Source organism: Rattus norvegicus, chromosome 5 (genome assembly GCF_021556685.1).
Source record: "Rattus norvegicus strain SHRSP/BbbUtx chromosome 5, alternate assembly SHRSP_T2T, whole genome shotgun sequence".
Taxonomy (NCBI): Eukaryota; Metazoa; Chordata; class Mammalia; order Rodentia; family Muridae; genus Rattus; species Rattus norvegicus.
This window is the reverse complement of record NC_141538.1, coordinates 153115146-153133977: the sequence shown is the minus strand read 5'-3', so window position 1 is coordinate 153133977 and position 18832 is coordinate 153115146. Positions and strand designations below refer to the sequence as shown.

General features: G+C 48.0%; 1 protein-coding gene across 11 annotated transcripts in view; it reads right to left on the bottom strand.

Moving 5' to 3' along the window:
* Positions 1-242: 242 nt before the first annotated feature.
* Rhd (Rh blood group, D antigen) overlaps positions 243-18832 on the bottom strand; it is a 34342-nt gene continuing 15752 nt past the window's right edge. For 3 of the 11 annotated variants that reach the window (XM_087550891.1, XM_087550898.1, XM_087550897.1), the window contains 6 exons: positions 15457-15619; positions 13840-14003; positions 10971-11108; positions 5769-5896; positions 4058-4137; positions 247-457 (listed from right to left, as the gene is read on the bottom strand). In XM_087550891.1, coding sequence (XP_087407017.1) covers positions 417-457; positions 4058-4137; positions 5769-5896; positions 10971-11108; positions 13840-14003; positions 15457-15619 — 714 coding nt within the window. In that variant the 3' untranslated portion in view covers positions 247-416. Of the gene's footprint in view, positions 458-2165; positions 2240-4057; positions 4138-5768; positions 5897-10970; positions 11109-13839; positions 14004-15456; positions 15620-18832 lie in introns of all 11 variants that reach the window. The other 8 variants (XM_087550895.1, XM_087550894.1, NM_022505.3 and 5 more) reach the window with 7 other exon arrangements.

Genomic DNA, 18832 nt, shown 5'->3' with positions numbered 1-18832 from the left:
ATGACAGAGGGTAGAACTTAGCAGGGGTCTCAGGTGAGTCTACCTCTTAGGAACTCGGTACTGCTCCCTCACTCCCCAGCCAGCCCTACTCTTGGTCCACAGCACAGACTGAGGAAGGCTGAGGACCTCGCTGGATCCAAACCTGTGTGCAGTGACCAGATGTGAGGGTTCTTAATTTCCCTGCTAAGGAGTCAGCCACCCGGGCTGCGGCTTTATCCAGTGTGAGAAGAACGAGGCCGTTGTGCGTAGAATTAGACCAGAACTTTAATGAGGTGTCTTCAGCCAAAAGTATTGATCGTATCTGTCATGAAAGCGAACATATTTAAACTTCGACCATCACTCGGAAGCCTTTCTTGTAACACATGATGCAGACAAATGGAAGGTGAAGGAAGGGCTCGCCGTGCTCAGCCTCGTTCTCAGATGGTTTTGCTTAAAATTCGACAGCCAAGTGGGGGAACTGTGAAGGCAAGACTTGTTTGTTTTATTTTATTTTATTTTATTTATTTTATTTTTGAAACCAAGAGTTTGTCTATGTAGCTCTGATTGTCCTGGAACTCACTATGTAGACTATGTAGACTGGGTTGGGATTAAAGGGAACCACCACACCTGGCTGTCACTATCAAAATCTTAAATTAGGCGAGATCTTACCTGTATATTTCTCTGTGTTTTTTAAATTATTTTTACTTTTTGTTTTCCTCTTTTTTTTTTTTTTTTTTTTTTTTTTTTTTTTTTTTTTTTTTGAGACAGGGTTTCTCTGCGTAGCCCTGGCTGCCCTGGAAGTCACTCTGTAGACCAGGCTGGCCTCAAACTCAGAGAGGTTCACCTGCCTCTGCTTCTCCAATGCTAGGACTAAAGATGTGTGCAAGTGCACACAGCTTTAATTACTTTTAATTAAAAAAAAAAAATGTTGGGGTTGGGAATTTAGCTCAGCAGTAGAGCGCTTGCCTAGCAAGCGCAAGGCCCTGGGTTCAGTCCCCAGCTCCGGAAAAAAAAAAGAAAAAAAATGTGTGTGGAGGATTTGCTTGCGTATATATATATATATATATATATTTTTTTTTTTGGTTCTTTTTTTCCGGAGCTGGGGACCGAACCCAGGGCCTTGCGCTTCCTAGGTAAGCGCTCTACCACTGAGCTAAATCCCCAGCCCCGCTTGCGTATATTTCTGTGCACTGTGCACGTGCATGGTTCCTGCTGTGGCTATAAGAGGACGTGCAGAGGGGTTGGGGATTTAGCTCAGTGGTAGAGCGCTTGCCTAGGAAGCGCAAGGCCCTGGGTTCGGTCCTCAGCTCCGGAAAAAAAAAGAAAGAAAGAAAGAAAAAAGAGGATGTGCAGGACCTAGAACCTAAGTTGCAAATGGTGAGCTGCCAGGCGGGGTCTAGGAATCCAAACCAGGTCCTGTGGGAGACACCAGGACTCTAGACCACTGGGCCATCCCTCCATCCTATACTTGTTTTCACATTTGTATAGTCCCGTGTGCATGCCTGTCCGTGCGCAGTGTCAGAAGAGGCCAGCGGTGACACTGAAACCCTTGGAACTGAAGTTAGAGGGTAGGAGTTCCAGGAACCGGTAACCACTGGTAACACTGAAGCCAGATTCTCCGTTTAGATAAGCGAATGCTCTTAACCAGCGCTGCCCCTGCCCCAACCTGCCGTCCTGGGAATACAGGCCGGAGCCAGCTCGCCTAGCTTCGTGGATCGTGGATTCACATGGATCGTTTATTTGAATACCTTCAGTGTCAAGGACTCGCTGCTTCATAAACAACAGCCCATTCTGTTTGGTGTTTTCTATATGGTGCTTATGACACTGAGGAGTCACAGCAGCCCCTTGGCTCTGGTGCTTACGTGACTGGAAGTGTTGGCAGCCCCTGGTCTGTTTTCCTACACCACAGTGACAAGAAATAGGTAAGATGGCTGCATGGTAGCATCCAGGTCTTGCAGACTGTTGTCTTTATTGCAAGTGAAGGCACGCATGCGCGCACACACACACACACACACACACACACACACACACACACACACACACATCTATCACGTTAATAGCTTTAAAATCTTACCTCCCGGGGCTGGGGTTTTAGCTCAGTGGTAGAGCGCTTACCTAGGAAGCGCAAGGCCCTGGGTTCGGGCCCCAGCTCCGAAAAAAAGAACAAAAAAAAAAAAAAAACTTACCTCCCAGAAAGCCTGATCATCAAAGTACTTGACTGCATGGGGAGCCCTCCACACTTTGACACTTAGGAGACAACCTTAAACAAATAATTAAACATTACAATATGCAGAGCTCTTTTGTTACCTCAAGAAAGAACCTGGGCAGGGGTGGTGCACCCCTTTAATTCCAACACTTGGGAAGCAGAGGCAGGGCGAGTTCAAGGCCAGCCTAATCTACAGAGTGAGTTTCAGGACAGCCAGAGCTAGCTATACATAGAGGAACCATGTCTTAAAAAAACAAACAAACAAAAAAAAACCCGAAAATAATATTAAAATAAGGAGAGATCACTGAAATACTCTATGTAAGTGACAATATCTCAAGAGAAATCTGCCCTCCCCATAATTTTGAGACGGATAAACCAAAGCTCAGTGGGTTCTGGTAGCTTTGTTCATTATATAGACTTTGGTAAGGAAGCATGAAGGCAAAACTGGTCTTGGATCTGACACCCTTCCCTAACATAAACTAGAGGGGCCCTAGCAAACCGGGGAAGGTGGCACACGCCTGCCACCCAGCACTCAAGAGGCAGAGGCAGGAGGATCACCCGTCACTTTTCCGCTGTGCTCTTTTGATTCCAGCAAAACAGAAAGTCGGGTATGGTGACATTTGTAATCCCAACATCCCAACAAGGGATGCCAGAGGGAGGCAGGAGAGTGGAGATTTTAAGACCAGCCCTGGCTACTGTCTCAGAAAAACAGAAGAGAAACGGGGAGAGAAGGGAGCAGGGACCTCCTGTGTTAAATTGGATGCTTAGAGGGCGCTTACTGACTACCATGTCCGCTCTGGGAGGCTGGAGAATGTTCTGTCCTGTTGAACAGAGAGACTGGCTCAGAGTAGAGCCCGGATGTGCATCTGCTGTGTAACGTAGTTCAAAGATGCTATCAGGGAATGGAAGGCAAGCTCGAGGCCTGAAGGTTCCTCGGGATTCTCTGCAAAAGCTGGCACAGTTACTCCACCCTGGGCTTAAGGATACCACCGGCCCCAGTTAGAACTCCAGGGAGGTCCTTGTCTTCTCTGGCCTGGCTGGCAGCAGTTGACCTCTGGAAGTCTTTCTAGTTCTGAAATTAAGTGTTCCTTGGATTTTGCGTTGGGTCTTTTGTAGTGGAGGAGGTGGTGGTGATAGGGTCTCACTGTATAGCTCTGGTTTGCCTGCAACTCACCTTGTAGACCAGGCTGTCCTTGAACTCCTAGAGATCTGCTGCGCGCATGCCCCACTACTCTTAAAGGTTGATTCTTTGATTTTTTTAAAATAATTTCTAATAAATATTTATTCAGTGTATGTATGTGAGTACATTGTCACTGTCTTCAGACACACCAGAAGACGGCATCAGATCCCTTTACAAATGGTTGTGAACCCCCATGTGGGGGCTGGGATTTGAACTCAGGACCTCTGGAAAAGCAGTCAGTGCTCTTAACTAGGGCTGAGCCATCTCTCCAGCCCTGATTGTTTTGATATTTAAAAATCAGCATATGAGGGGCTGAAGGGATGCCTCAACAACAGTTCAGAGTACTTGTTCTTCCAGAGGACTCAGGTTCAACTCACAGCACCAACATGGTGGCTCACAATTGTTCGTAGCTCCTGTTTCAGAGATCCATCTTCCTCTCTGGCCTCCACAGGTAGCAAACATACAAGTGTTACATAAGCATACATGCAGGTGAAACACCCATACACATAAAATAAAATAAAATAAAATAAAATAAAATAAAATAAAATAAAATAAAATAAAATAAAATAACTTTAAAAATCATCATTCGAGCAGTCTACTTTGCTGAGCTGCCTCTGAGTTCAGGAAGGGGCCAGGCCTCAACATGTGTACTAGGGCACACTCTAGTGGTTGGAAACTGGTACTGCACTCACCTGTCAGCAGTCCAGTCACCATTCCCATCGCCATAGCAAAGCTGAGAGCCCCGACGTCAGTGATCGTTTGGGTGACAATCCTAGAATCCACAAAGCAGAGAAGTCACTCAGGTATCAGGCTACAGGCATCACGGACAAACATGACAAATGGCATTCCTTAGTGGTGACATTGCCAACAAGGGCTGTAGAGAAACAAAGTGGCCTTCTCCCAGCTGACACATGACTGCCATGGTCCAGTAGAGCTCTGCAGACTAAAAATTCCCAGGCTGGGGCTGGAGAGATGGCTCAGCCGTTAAGAGCACTGACTGCTCTTCCAGAGGTCCTGAGTTCAAATCCCAGAAACCATATGGTGGCTCACAACCATCTATAATGGGAGTTGATGCCCTCTTCTGGTGTGTCTGAAGACAGCTACAGTGTACTTATGAACATTTAATAATAATAATAATAATAATAATAATAATAATAATAATAATAATAATAATAATAATAATTATTATTATTTCCCAGGCTCTGTGTATCGCTGGAACCCGACCATGGCTGGGATCAGACTCAGCAGGACCGCCGCTGGCTTTTCAGTGGGTTTACTAGTCAGAGGCGTTAATCAACCCTGCTTTTTTTTTCTCCTCACATCTCATTGAGTCCAGGTTGGCCTCAAACACACTATGTGGTAGACTCTACCTTACCAGGCAGAGAATGACTTTGAATTCCTGATCCTCTTGGCTCCTACACCCGTTCTGGGACTCCCATACACCACAACACCCAGCTTGTACGGTGCTAAAGGATGGGAAGCACGCTCTGGGCTGAGCCACTCCCCTCCCCCTAAGCAAGCCTTGTTGGAAACTCCTCTTTCTCATCCCCCACTCCACGGGCAAGTAGGAATACAAGAAAAGAGGAGGCTAATCTCACAGCCTACTGGGGCATTGCCCTTGCCCGACGAGTACTTCCATTTCTAATAAAAGTGCGTTCCTGGCTTAGCCCCCTCTCTGAACCCTATGACAATTACGAGAACTTGGAAACACTGGGTACGGTTTTCAAGAACCCCACCCCCAAAGCCTTCACAACCACCCAAAGAAATGGCTCCGTGACCACTCTCTGTTTGGGTCGGTTGGTTTTTGATTTTTCGAGACAGGGTTTTCTCCGTGTAGCCCTGGTTGTCCTGGAACTCGCTCCATAGACCAAGCTGACCTTGAACTCCTGGAGATCCTCCTGCCTCTGGCCTGCACTGTCTAGATTTGTGGCACCTCCAAACTTGTGTACCTGGGTCTCACTCCTAAGCTGCACCTTTCTCAGATGTGCACAGAACTCATTGCCCCAAACAAGATAAAGACTAGGAACGTTTCTGAAGCCGGGTATGGTAACTCATATCCGAGCTGAGGCATGAGTGAGTTCCAGGCCAGTCTGAGCTTCAGTGTAAGACCCTGTATACATTTTAAAAAGAAGAAGAAAAAGCCGGGCAGTGGTGGTGCGCACCTTTAATCCCAGCACTTGGGAAGCAGAGGCAGGTGGATCGATCTCTGAGTTCAAGACTAGCCTGGTCTACAGAGCGAGTTCCAGGACAGTCAGGCTACCCAGAAAAAAAGTCTTGAAAAACAAACAAACAAACAAACAAACAAAACACCACCACCAACAACAAACAAAAGGTTCTCTGAATAAATTGCTACATTTCCTCCCAAGTTGCATGAAGGTTAAGAGACGATGCCAAGCAACCCACCAGAGATTGGAGGGCCTGGACTCGGCTATTATATGGAGGCAGTAGTAGGTGAGTGCTCCGAGCAGGCCGGGCAAGCCGAAGGTGTAGTGGATCCCACTGGGGTTCAGCAGCAAGTCGCTCAAACACACCTGGGACCAAAATGGCATTATAAATAAACCTAGAAGTAAGACCCACAGTCCCTCCCAACTCTTCCACGGTTCCTTGACCTCAGGGGCACCAAAGGGAGTGGACGCAGAGGCTCACCTAAACATGTCTTAAAGGTACATTCACATCTCCCCAGGAAACATTTAAAACGCCAAGAAGAGGGGCCTGGACAGATGGCTCAGCAGTTAGGACCTTCTAGAAAAGGGCCTCCTGAACTTCAGGCTCAGCTCCCAGGACTCACGTGGTGGCACGCTCTCTGGACTCAGCCCATGTGGTGCACACAAATACTGTACTGGCTGGTTTTGTGTGTCAACCTGACACAAGCTGGAGTTATCACAGAGAAAGGAGCCTCCCGTGAGGAAATGCCTCCACGAGATCTGGCTGTAAGGTATTTTCTCAATTAGTGAGCAAGGATGGGAGGACCCCTTGTGGGTGGTGCTGTCCCTGGCCTGGTCTATAAGAAAGCAAGCTGGGCAAGCCAGGGGAAGCAATACAGTAAGCAGCATCCCTCCATGGCTTCTGCGACAGCTCCTGCCTCCAGGTTCCTACCCTGTGTGAGTTCCAGTCCTGACTTCCTTTGGTGATGAACAGTAATGTGGGAGTGTAAGCTGAATAAACCCTTTCCTCTCCAACTTGCTTCTTGGTCATGATGTTTTGTGCAAGAAAAGCTGAGGATGTAGGTCAATGGGAGAATGCCTGCCTACAAGATACAAGAATCTGGGTTCCATCCACAGGCATGAGTAGACGTGCGCGCACACACACACACACACACACACACACACACACACACACACACACACACACATGCAGATGATTTAGTGGCTGTGGCTATGGGATGAGGACTGGGATTCTGCTATTCTGACAAACTCTCAGGTGATGTTGTCACAGTTGGAATGTGACACAGCCTCCACGGGCTTATGGGGTTGAATATCTGCCCCCTCCCCAATGGTCCTGGTCTAGGAAATTGTAGACCCTTTTAGGAGGAGCCATCTGCTAGAAGTAAGTTCCTAGGAGTTAGGTCTTATACGTTCCAAGCTAGCTCCTTTTCCAAGCTTTCGACTTCATGGTCCACTGACATGTGAACAGGCAGTCGCTACAGATTCCTGCCGCCGGAGAGCTGCTGCCGACCACGACCACGCTTTTCCCACCGTGGCATGGTATCCCTGAAAACCAGGAGCCAAAACAAAAACATTTCCCCCTTAAGTTGCTTCTGGGTGATACTCAGTGACAGAGCCAAGGAAAACAGCCGACACACTTAGTTGCCAGCGCTGTCTCGTGTCCCATTTCGAGTAGAAGAAGGTCTGACCCAGATGCCACTCATCTTTGAGGCTGACAATTCTATATTGGGACAGGGAACCAATACTGTAGAGTGTTAGGCGATAGCCCTGGCTTCTAGTTTCTACAGTTCAGCAGCATGCCAACCAAGAATGTCTCTTGTTCTTGCCAAATGTTTCCCATCCACAGGACAACAGGAGAGGAGGTGTCAGGATGACAGCATCTGTCTGAATGGCTGTCTGTCCCACCATCCCCCCATTTCTGCCCTCAGCAAGTCTGAGAAGACACGAATTTCCTTAGGCGTCTTCTCTCCTTATTGTCCCCTCTGTCTCTAGAGGAAACATCCAGGCCCCTGGTTATTCCAAGAGATATCCCAGCAATTCCTACCTCTTGGGATGCTGGTCTCACCAAAGTCCTGGCTAACACAAACCTCCTGCTGTGATCATACCCAATTCTGGGTCACACACTCTTCCCACTGAGCATTTGAAGGCACTGTCCCTGCATGGAATGCCTTCCCCCTTTGCCTGGCTAAGCCCACTTCCTGCCCACTGCTCATCCAAGGCCACTTCCCCTCTGGAAGTACAAGCTTCTACTCCGACCCGTCCTAGGCCAGCTTCTGGTGTTTATCAGTGCATTGTGTCTATCTGGGGTAAAAGGAAGATTAAAGTGTGCACGGCGAAGGGCTGACAGGATGAATAAGCAAATGACTCATCTTCAAAGTGACAGAGCCACCCCGACCGGGCGAAAGAGTCAAGGGAACTGAGGCACCAGGACACCCAGGGACTGGTGCTGGTTTGTCTTATGTCGACTTGACACAAGCTAGAGTTGTTTTGGAGGTGAGAACCTCAGCTGAGAAAATGCTTGTGGGGGCATTGTCTTGATTGGTGATTGATGTGAGAGGGCCCGGCTCACTGCGGATGGTGCCACCTCTCCGTGGTCCTGGGCTTTAAAAGAATGAAAGCTGAGCCAGCCATGGGGAGCCAGCCATGGGGAGCCAGCCATGGGGAGCCAGCCATGGGGAGCCAGCCATGGGAGCAGCACTGTCTATACACCAGTTCCTGCCTCCTATTCCTGACTTCTTCTGTGGCTGTCTGTCTTCTTGTGTTAATTTGGGTTCCCAAAATAGATTGTACAGGAATCCACATATCCACCTATAAGACATAGAGGGACCCTGTCCCCAGTTGGTTTTCTTTGGTAAATAAAAATGTCAGCGGCCAATGGCTGAGCAGGGTAGATAGAGGTGAAACCTTAGGATTTTCTCGGGTGTGGGACCAAGAGGAGGAGGAGGAAGGAGGGATCTGCCATGCTGGGAGGAGAGGAAAGATGTCATGTCTGAGAAAGTGGGGGACAGAGAACATAGCAGCCATGTAAGAGCTGGGGGAAGGGGAGATAGTGGTCCCAGAGGGTTCCCCGACTGAATCCACGGCAGTAAAGATAGAATATTGGATTTAGTAAATAATGACTTGGAAATATTGGAGGGCGGTGGATTAGTCATGTGAAGGTTAGAAAGTGGCCCAGCCACTGAGCTGTTCTAGACATGTCAAAATATAATAAGACTCTGTCTGTGTATGTGTATGTGTGTGTATGTGTGTGTGTGCGTGTATGTGTGTGTATGTGTGTGTATGATTGTGTGTGTATGTGTGTATGTGTATGTGTGTATGTGTGTGTATGCGTGTATGTATGTATGTGTGTGTATGCTTATTGTGTGTATATGTGCGTATGTGTGTATGTGTGTGTATGTGCGTGTATGTGTGTGTATGTGTGTATGTGTGTATGTGTGTATGTGTGTGTATGTGCGTGTATGTGTGTGTATGTGCATGTATTTGTGTGTATGATTGTGTGTGTATATGTGTGTATGTGTATGTGTGTATGTGTGTATGTGTGTGTATGTGTGTGTATGTGCATGTATGTGCGTGTGTGTATCTGCATGTATGTGTGTATGTGTGTGTGTGTGTGTGCACGCGCACGTGCGTGCGTGCGTGCGTGCCTGTGTGTCTTTCATTTGGGAACCCAGAATACTGGGGCAGGTAGCAAGGAGCACACCACCGTCAGTTCGTATTCATTCAAGTAATTAATTAGGCGCTGCCACAGTTCACCAACTGTAAGGAAATAAACCCTTTTCCCCCCGGGGTTGCTCTTGGTCATGGTATTCTATCACAGCAATGAAAACAATAACGATGACAGGACCCAAGCCCAATGGTGTCTGTCGCCTTCTGAGCCATCTCTACTGTGTGACAACTGCTCTCATCTCAGGGTATCACAGTCAGAAGAGATAAGAGACATTTGTTCCTACTGCAGATGAAAAGCAGACAGGCAGGAGAGATGGGTCAGTGGTTAGAGCACTGGCTGCCATTCCAAAGGACCCAGGTTCAATTCCCAACCCCCACATGGTGGTTCACAACTGTCTGTAACTCCAGTTTCAATGTATCTGACGCCCTCACACCGATGAAAGAAGCTGTTAACAAGAAAGAAAAGGGGGTTGGGGATTTAGCTCAGTGGCAGAGTGCTTGCCTAGCAAGCGCAAGGCCCTGGGTTCGGTCCCCAGCTCCGGAAAAAAAAAAATTAAAAAAAAAAGAAAAGAAAAGGCTGGGCTGTGGTGATGCACAGCTTTAGTTATTCCCAGCACCCAGGAGGCTGAGGCAAGCAGACCTCTGTGAGTTTGAGGCTAGCCTGGTCTACAAAGTGAGTTCCAAGACAGCCAGGGCTACACAGAGAAACCTCTTAAAAAAAAAAAAAAAAGAAAGAAAAAGAAAAAAGAAAAGCAGAGGAATATAGCTTTGATCAAATCAAACTGTTGGTAAATCCTTCTTTGAATAGAAATGTTATCTAGATTCAGTCTTCAAAAACCTACACCTAGGGGGCTCAGAGGTTGAGAGCACGGACTGCTCTTCCAGAGGTCCTGAGTTCAATTCCCAGAAACTATATGGTGGCTCACAACCATCTATAACGAGATCTGGTGCCCTCTTCTTGTATGCAGGCATATATGCAGGCAGCACTGTGTACATAATGATTAAATTAAAAAAAAAAAAAAGCCTACACCTAGATTGGAAGGTGGCTCAGTGGGAAGGGCGCTTGCTCCCTAACCTGAGGTCCTGAGTTCAAATCCGAGGAACCACACGGTAGAAGTAGAGGACAGACTTATACAAGTTATCCTCTGACTTCTACTGGTACTTACAGTAAATAAATAATAAAAACGAACAGATAAATATAATTTAGTTGTTTAATTTTTTTTGTTTGTGTGAGACAGGGTTTTTCTATATAGCCCAGGCTATACTGGAACTCTCACTGTAGACCAGGCTGGCCTCAAACTTAGACATCCACCTGCCTCTGCCTCCCAAGTACTGGGATTAAAGGTGTGTGCCACCACTGCCCAGCTACAATTTAATTTATTTAAAAATTAAAATGAGGGCTGGAGAGATGGCTCACTGGTTAAGAGCACTGACTGCTCTTCCAGAGGTCCTGAGTTCAAATCCCAGCAACCACATGGTGGCTCACAACCATCTGCAATGGGATCTGATGCCCTCTTCTGGTGTGCCTGAAGACAGAATAATATGTATATATTTACATATATATATACACACACATATATATATGTGTGTGTATATATATATAACCTGTAAAATAAATAAATCTTTAAAAAGTAAAATGAGTAAAAGTAAAATCATAGATAGAAATGTCTCTGGGCATGACCAGCCTTGTATCTGCCCTAAGAAAGTGTCCATAGTTGCTGCATACCAACTGGATTGAGGCCGAGCAGAGAGTGGTACCTTCTCCGTTCCTTACCTGTGGACACTTGGCTCCCCAGATGGAGATCAACCCAGCTGTGAGGCCCAGGACCATAGCAATCCAAGGAGAAGAAATCAGGCAACTCGGGGCACCGACAGCCACACCCCCAGCCAGCACTGCGTTGTGGATGTGAACCTGCAGAACGAGAGCTTATGCGTGGGAGAAGCAGAGCTCCGAGCTCACTCACAGCCTTGCAGCGCACTGGTCACGAGCAGCCTCCTAGTAACCCAGGCTCCCGGACCCGGAAGTCATCCCTTCCTGTCCATCGCCCCAATGACCTGCATCCACAGGCTCCCTCGGGCTCAGGGAGTCGCCCCCTGACTGGGCACCCTTGAGCACTTAAAAGACCAGGGCGTGATATAATGAGCTATGACCTAATCTCAACACTCAGGAGGCCAGGACAGCCTAGGCTGTACGGTAAGATCCTGACTTTTCTTTTTTGTTTGTTTGTTTTTTGTTTGTTTGTTTGTTTTGGGAGTGTTTTGTTTTGTTGTTTAAGAAGGGGTTCCTCTATGTCCTCCTGTATGCCATGCAACTCACTCTGTAGACCAGGCTGGCCTCAAATTCAGCAATCCACCTGCCTCTGCTTCCCTAGTGCTGAGATTAAACTCTCTGAGCCATCTCTCCAGCCCATCGTTTTTTAAACTTTAAAAAGATGTATTTATTTTTATTTTTCTGGATAGATGTTTTACTGCGTGTCTGTGCACTATATGCATAAATTGTGCCTGCAGAGGCCAGAAGAGGGCGTCAGATCTCTAACAACAGAGTTCGCCACCACTGCCTGGTGCCTCAAGAGTTCTTATAAGGGCTGGAGAAGAGCCCCGACTGTTCTTCCAGAGGTCCCAAGTTCAATTCCCAGCAACCACATGGTGGCTCACAACCATCTGTAATGAGATCTGATGCCCCCTTCTGGTGTGTCTGAAGACAGTTACAGTGTACTTATATAAATAAAATAAATAAATTGATCTTTTAAAAAATAGAGGGCTGGGGCTGGAGAGATGGCTCAGCGGTTAAGAGCTCCTGACTGCTCTTTTTTTTTTTTTTTTTTTTTTTGGTTCTTTTTTTCGGAGCTGGGGATCGAACCCAGGGCCTTGCGCTTCCTAGGCAAGCGCTCTACCACTGAGCTAAATCCCCAGCCCCTGACTGCTCTTTTTAAGGGGTCCCGAGTTTAATTCCCAGCAACCACATGGTGGCTCACAACCATCTGTAAAGAGATCTGATGTCCTCGTGTGGTGTGTCTGTATATAATAAATAAATAAACGCTGACTTAGCCCTAGATCTGGCTCAGATCTCCAAAGCCACTGTTACTATGCTCATTGGTAATAGCTACTGCTGCTTGGGTCCCTGTGCCCACACTCAGCTCCAGGATGCTGTCCCTGGCTCCTGGGTCACACCTCCATTGTCATCTGTGCCCCTCAGATCTCGCAGCCTTAGAGCTCTGGGCTTTTACCTGACACCTACTTCTTAGCCTTCCTCAGCAACCCTGCCTTGTCTGCTAGAATTCCTGTCACCACCTCGTTCACCTGTGGGCACACCAACCTCCCTATGGTTGGATTGTGCTGGGAGCCTGTCATTGTGGCCAGGTTCCCTCAACCCCATCCCTCCCCCACTCCTACTCCATCTGTCAGCTCTTTGTGCCTCTGGCTAGCTGAGCCTGCCTTTCTCCTCTCATCCATCCCTCTCTACAAGCTGTCTCCCAGTGTATCAGTACCCGTACCAGGACCCACTACACACTAGGTACTGTTCATATATTACCTGTCTCGCCTCTCTCTCTCTCCTTCCTTCCTGCTTTCCTTCTTTCTTTGTTTATTTGTTTGTGTTTTTTGAGACAGGCTTTTCTCTATGTAGCCCCGGCTGTCCTGGAACTCACTCTGTAGACCAGGCTGACCTCGAACTCACAGAGATCCACCTGCCACTTCCTCCCCAGTGCTGGGATTAAAGGCATTCTCCACCATCTCCCAGTGAAATTTCTTGAGGGGAGAAAGAAAGGCTGGCTAATCTTTTTTTATTTAATTTTTTAAAAATTTATTTATTTAATTCATGTATGTGGGTGCATTGTCACTGTCTTCAGACAACAGAAGAGGGCATTGGATCCCCAGGACAGATGGTTGTGAACCACCATCTGGTTGCTGGGAATTGAACTCAGGACCTCTATAAGAGCAGTCAGTGCTCTTAACCACTGAGCCATCTCTCCAGCCCTTTATTTAATTTTTTAAAGATTTATTTATTATGTATAGAGTTCTGCCTGCATGTACACTTACTTGCACACCCAAAGAGGGCATCAGATCTCATTACAGATGGTTGTGAGCCACCATGTGTCTGCTGGGATTTGAACTCAGGACCTCTGGAAGAGCAGTCTGTGCTCTTAACCGCTGAGCCATCTCTCCAGCTCCAAGACTAGCTAATCGTATTCCAGTTTGTTCTGCTGGCTCTTACTCCTGGTGATTGGCTTCAACAACTAGCAGAAATGGGGTCTACAATCAGGTCTATAGGATTAATATTGATCTTTTATATGTGCAGTAGTGTTTTGCCTGCATGTATGTCTGTGAGAGGGTGTAGGACCCCTGGAACAGTTATAGACAGTTGTGAGCTACCATGTGGGTCCTGGGAATTGAACCCAGGTCCTCTGGAAAAGCAGCCAGGGCTCTTAACTCCAGCCCCAATATTGATTGATTTAAACACACACACCAACCCCCAGATGGCCTGTCCCATCTCTGGTACCCTGATGGTCCCTGCATGACGAACATGGAAGGGCCTATTACTGGAGCAGTCTCACCCATAGCCTGGCCCTTTGGATAAGGGCCATAAACATAGGTGTTATGCCCAGGGACATACAAGCTGCCCAAGAGGCAGCCTCCCTTCTTACCATGTTGATCTTCCCTTTGGGGTGACTCAGGGCGGACATGGAGGTGGCTGTCACTGTGCTGACTGCCAGGGCGTAGTAGGTGTTGAACACTGCGTTCTTTTTCTTTGTCCCTTCCAGGAGAGCAGAGTTGATACTTGGCCAGAATATCCACAAGAAGAGGGTGCCTGGAGGGCAGAGGGCCATTAGCTAGAACCAAGTCCCGACTCTGAAATCACAGTCTTCCAGGGTAACAGAGGAATGGCCAGAAACTAGCAAGTGAAGCCGGTCACTCTCCAGTTTGGTGACTAGTCACCTCCCCCTTGCCCCTTGAAGTCCCAGGTTGGTGGGAAGCAGACAACACATTTTTCAGACCAGAGATCTAAGGCCCAGAAAGCTGAAATCTACAAACACCAGCTCTCACTCTAGTCTTTGAAGGCCAAGTGCTTTCTTTTAACATGCAGTGCTGGAGGCTAGAGACAGCTCAGTGGTTAAGAGCACTGGCTGCTCTTACAGAGGTCCTGGATTTTTCTCCCAGCAACCACGTGGTGACTCACAACCATCTGTCACCCCAGTTCTGGGGGATTCAAAAGCCACACACATGGTGTACATGCATGCATGCAGGCATACACAAATCTATTTTTTATAAAAATACAAGGCAGGTGTTTTGTTCTGTTACCTCAGTTCTTAGGACATAAAGGAAGGAAATTACAGTGAGTTCAAAGCCAGCCTGAGCTACATAGTAAGGTACAAGCTAGCCTAGGCAGCTATGTGAGATTGTCTCAAAACAAAAATCTTCCTCCTGCAGTATGTCACAAGGATGAATGCAGGTCATCATCAGTTTTGATGGCAAGAATCTTTACCCATGAGGCATCTCACTGACCCATAACTCCCCAGATTTTTTAAATATGTAATCTTTTAAAAGTGTTTTTCATGCACTAGTGTTTTGCTTGCATGTATGTATACACATGCATATACATACTAGAAGAAGGCATAGAACCATCTGGAAATGGAGTTATAGGCACTTGTGAGCCACCTTGTGGGTGCAGATAGCAGAATCCAGTTCCCCTGCAAGAGCAGCCAGGGCTCTAACCACTGTGCCATCTCCCCAGCTCCCCCACCCCCTTGCATTTCTTATTCTCAATTCTTGCTTTTCTTCACGATGTTAACTTGTCAATGGACTTCCTCTTGTTAGAGACAAAAATGTTAGATGAACACTTAGAAGTCCAATGGAGGGGTTGGGGATTTAGCTCAGTGGTAGAGCGCTTACCTAGGAAGCGCAAGGCCCTGAGTTCGGTCCCCAGCTCCGAAAAAAAAAGAACCAAAAAAAAAAAAAAAAAAAAAGTCCAATGAAACAAGCCTCACTGAACTTTCAATCCTCCTGCCTCAGCTTCCCGAGTACTGTAGTCCAGGGGTGCATCGCCACACGCAAGTCTCTGCCGAATCTTATTGGAGAGAGGTTCCCTAAAAGGAAAGGCTTAACCCAAAGCTATGGAGTCAGCAACATTATTAGACACTAAGGGACTTTATGGAAGGGAGAGGGACATCCGGGGTCAGAGGCCAAGGGACGTTTTCTCAGCAGGGCTTGTGTAGAGCATCTGGACTCTGTTCAGGTGGACTACCCAGCCCTCTGGTCCTTACCCAGCATGGCAAACAGACTGGAGCTCGTGGTCATCTGAACCTTTTCTGTCTGGGCGTTCTCATGCCTTCTCCTGGGCAGAGACTTGGAAAGCCACCATGCCACAGTCAGCCCAAAATAGGCCCCAAACACGTGTCCGTACATCATGATTATGTGGTCTTCAATCTGCAACAGGTCGCAGCAGTGCGGTAAGTGTCCACGTTCTAGGCAAAGAGGCTGCTGCCTACCTGAGACAGTCCTGAGCTTCCTGAGGGAGGTATGACTTGAGCTTATCCAGCCCAGCCCCGGCTTCCACCTCAGCAGAGCCAGTGGGCAGCTAAGCCCGGGGTGACAAGTAACACAGCCTGTCCTGTAACAGCATGCCACACAGCTGGCTAGACTCTGGGTGCACTCTGATCAGGCCTCATGCACAGTAAGTTTTATAAGCCTTGGGTCTCATTCTTAGTGGATTTCCAGTAAAGGCTGTTTTCAGGGTCTTCCAAAAAACCCACTCAGGACTGATGGGCTCTTCACTCCCCACTGCTGCTGCCGCCTTGGCCAAAGCCACCTTCAGGGCTACTTCAAATTTCTGCCATAACCTTCCAACAGAGCTTCCTGTTTCCATCCTTGTCCCTGTGGAATGTTCTCCAAACATCTGTAGAAACCTGCCACTTGCCTGCTCAGAATCCTCCAGGGGTTTTTGCTCCCCTCAAAGTCTCCTCTCCGTGACCCGCAGGGAGACCCTGTGAGCTCTGCTCTTGCTCCTGCCTCACCTCTCCCCCTCCACACCTCCACTCTGCCTGATTCCAACTCCTCACACCTCCCCCTGCTGGCTCTCACTACACCAGCTTGAAATGTTTGATGGGCAGAGGGGGGATGGGCAGAGGGGGGATGGGCAGGGAGGAAGCAGTGGTCAGCTCTTAGGGATAAGCAACAAGCAGGTACATCTCTGTCTGCTTTCTAGGATGACCAAAGAGTAAGATGGGTGAGGGCCTCTGAATAGACACAATCTCTGTACAGGCTCCCAGGGCCAGCTGCTGCTGCCAGACACTGCAGGGCTGGCTTTGAAAACTGCTTAGTGGAGCTCCCCAACTGGTGTCTGCTGTCTTACCCGCCCCTCATAGTTCTGGACCACACTATGATTTTCTTTTCTTTTTTAAGATTTATTTATTTTATGTATATGAGTTCAGTGTTGCCGTCTTCAGACACACTAGAAAATGGCATCAGATCCCATTACGGATGGTTGTGAGCCACTATGTGGTTGCTGGGATTTGAACTCAGGACCTCTGGAAGAGCAGCAAGTGCTCTAACCACTGAGCCATCTCTGTAGCCCTCCAGCAGTTTCCAAGGTTTAAACTCAGGTCATCAGGCTTGTACGGCAAACACTTTAATGTACTGAGCCATCTCCCTAGCTCTGTTTTCCCTTTGTTTGTTTGTTTGTTTGTTTGCTACATGTTTTGGGGTTGGGGGTTTGTTTTGTTTTTGTTTTTTCAAGATAGGGTTTCTTTGTGTCATCCTGGCTGTCCTGGAACTCACTCTGTAGACCAGGCTGGCCTCGAGCTCAGAGATCCGCCTGCCTCTGCCTCCCGAGTGCTGGCACTAAAGGCTGGTACCAGCACAGCCGGGTTTGTTGTGTTTCTGAGACGAGGTCCCTGTAGCTCAGGTTAGCTTCATATTTGCTGCCCAGCTAAAGATGACCTTGAACCTCTGATCCTTTCGTCTCCACTGCCCTAGTCCTGGGAATACAGGTGTGTGGCCCAACCTCTGGTCTTACCCTGTCCTGATGACCACAATTTACTGTGAGGACTGTGTTCTGTCAGTTGCAGCTGGCTGGATCCGAGGCTACCATAACACATGCCCTGCCCCACAATCTCTAGAAACTGAGGGAAAAGAGGAATATGCCCAACCGATGAGGACACCTGGGGCCTCGGAGGCTTCTAGTCACTTTCTGAGTCCAGTTAAATGTCATGGACCTGAAGATTCTTGTACTAAGTCCCCTCCTTCTGCCTAGGAACCATCAGTGATTCAGCTGCTGCAGGCTGAGCCGAGGTTAGACCCAAGCTGATGGCTGCTGACTCTGGAGGACTCTCCTTCCTTCGACATCTTTCTGTCCATGGCTCCCTGTTACGCTCTTGGCCCTGCAGACAGCTCCATCTGTCATTGCTCTTGGACTCTGGGTTCTCTCTTGGCAGCACCCCAACCCTCTCCTTCTTCCACACATGCCACAGAGAAGCGGCACATGGCCTCCGCTCTGACTACCAGTCCCTCCGGGGCCACAGAAGGTGACCTGCCGTCTCAGGGCACCTCTCCAGCCAGCTCGTCCATACTTGTGGAGAATTGCTCCCCCTCCTCCGCACCCTCCTCACCCTGCAGCTGCCTTGACGCTGCGTCTCCCTGAGGACATCCAAGTGAGCTGGCAGACCACCCCGTGTCCCCTGTTACCTTGCCCATGAAAGAACGCTTTTCCCTCTCTGCCTCAGAGCTGTGACGCTTACGGGGTTTGTCTTTCTGTGTTGTCAGTTTTTCCAGATTGTTCTAACTGCTATGCAGGCATCGCCCATCCTAAGTAAGTGGAGTTTCCCTCATTCTACATCCCAACATCTGCTCCATTTCTCTTCCCCTCTTCTCTTTTCCCCTCCCCCCACATCACCCTCCTCTCTCCCTAGACAAGGCCACCAACATTCTCATTCTCTCTCTTTCTCATTGTCTGTCTTTCTGTCTCTCTGTCTGTCTCTGTCTCTGTCTCTCTGTCTCTCTGTCTCTCTGTCTCTCTCTCTCTCTCTCTGTGTGTGTGTGTGTGTGTGTGTGTGTGTGTGTGTGTGTGTGTGTGTGAACTGACTTTAGCCTGGGTCAAGTTGAAAGCAGGGAACCTCAACTGAGAAAATGCCACGCCCCAGATTGTTCTGCACATTCTCTTGATGAATGAGAGCCACAGAAGCCTTCTCCACCGAGCACACTCCACACGTCCTAAGCTTCCTATTGATTCTTCTCAGTAGAATTACTTCCGATTCGTTGGACTCAACTGTGCCACCAACATCAATGGTTAAATGCATAGATATGGTTCGGTGGGGGTGAGGGTGCACCCCTTTTAATCCCAGCCCTTGAGAAGCAAAGACAAGAGGATCTCTGAGTTTGAGGCTAGCCTGGGCTACAAAGTGAGTTCTAGGACAGCCAGGGCTACACAGAGAAACCCTTTCTCAAACGAAAGAGAAAGAAAGAAAGAAAGAAAGAAAGAAAGAAAGAAAGAGAGAGAGAGAGAGAGAGAGAAAGAAAGAAAGAAAGAAAGAAAGAAAGGAAGGAAGGAAGGAAGAAAGAGAAAGTGCATAAATATTCTATGGGGGAGGTTTAATGTACATTTTCAATGTTAACTCTTTTAAAGGAGCGTTATCGGAATTAATT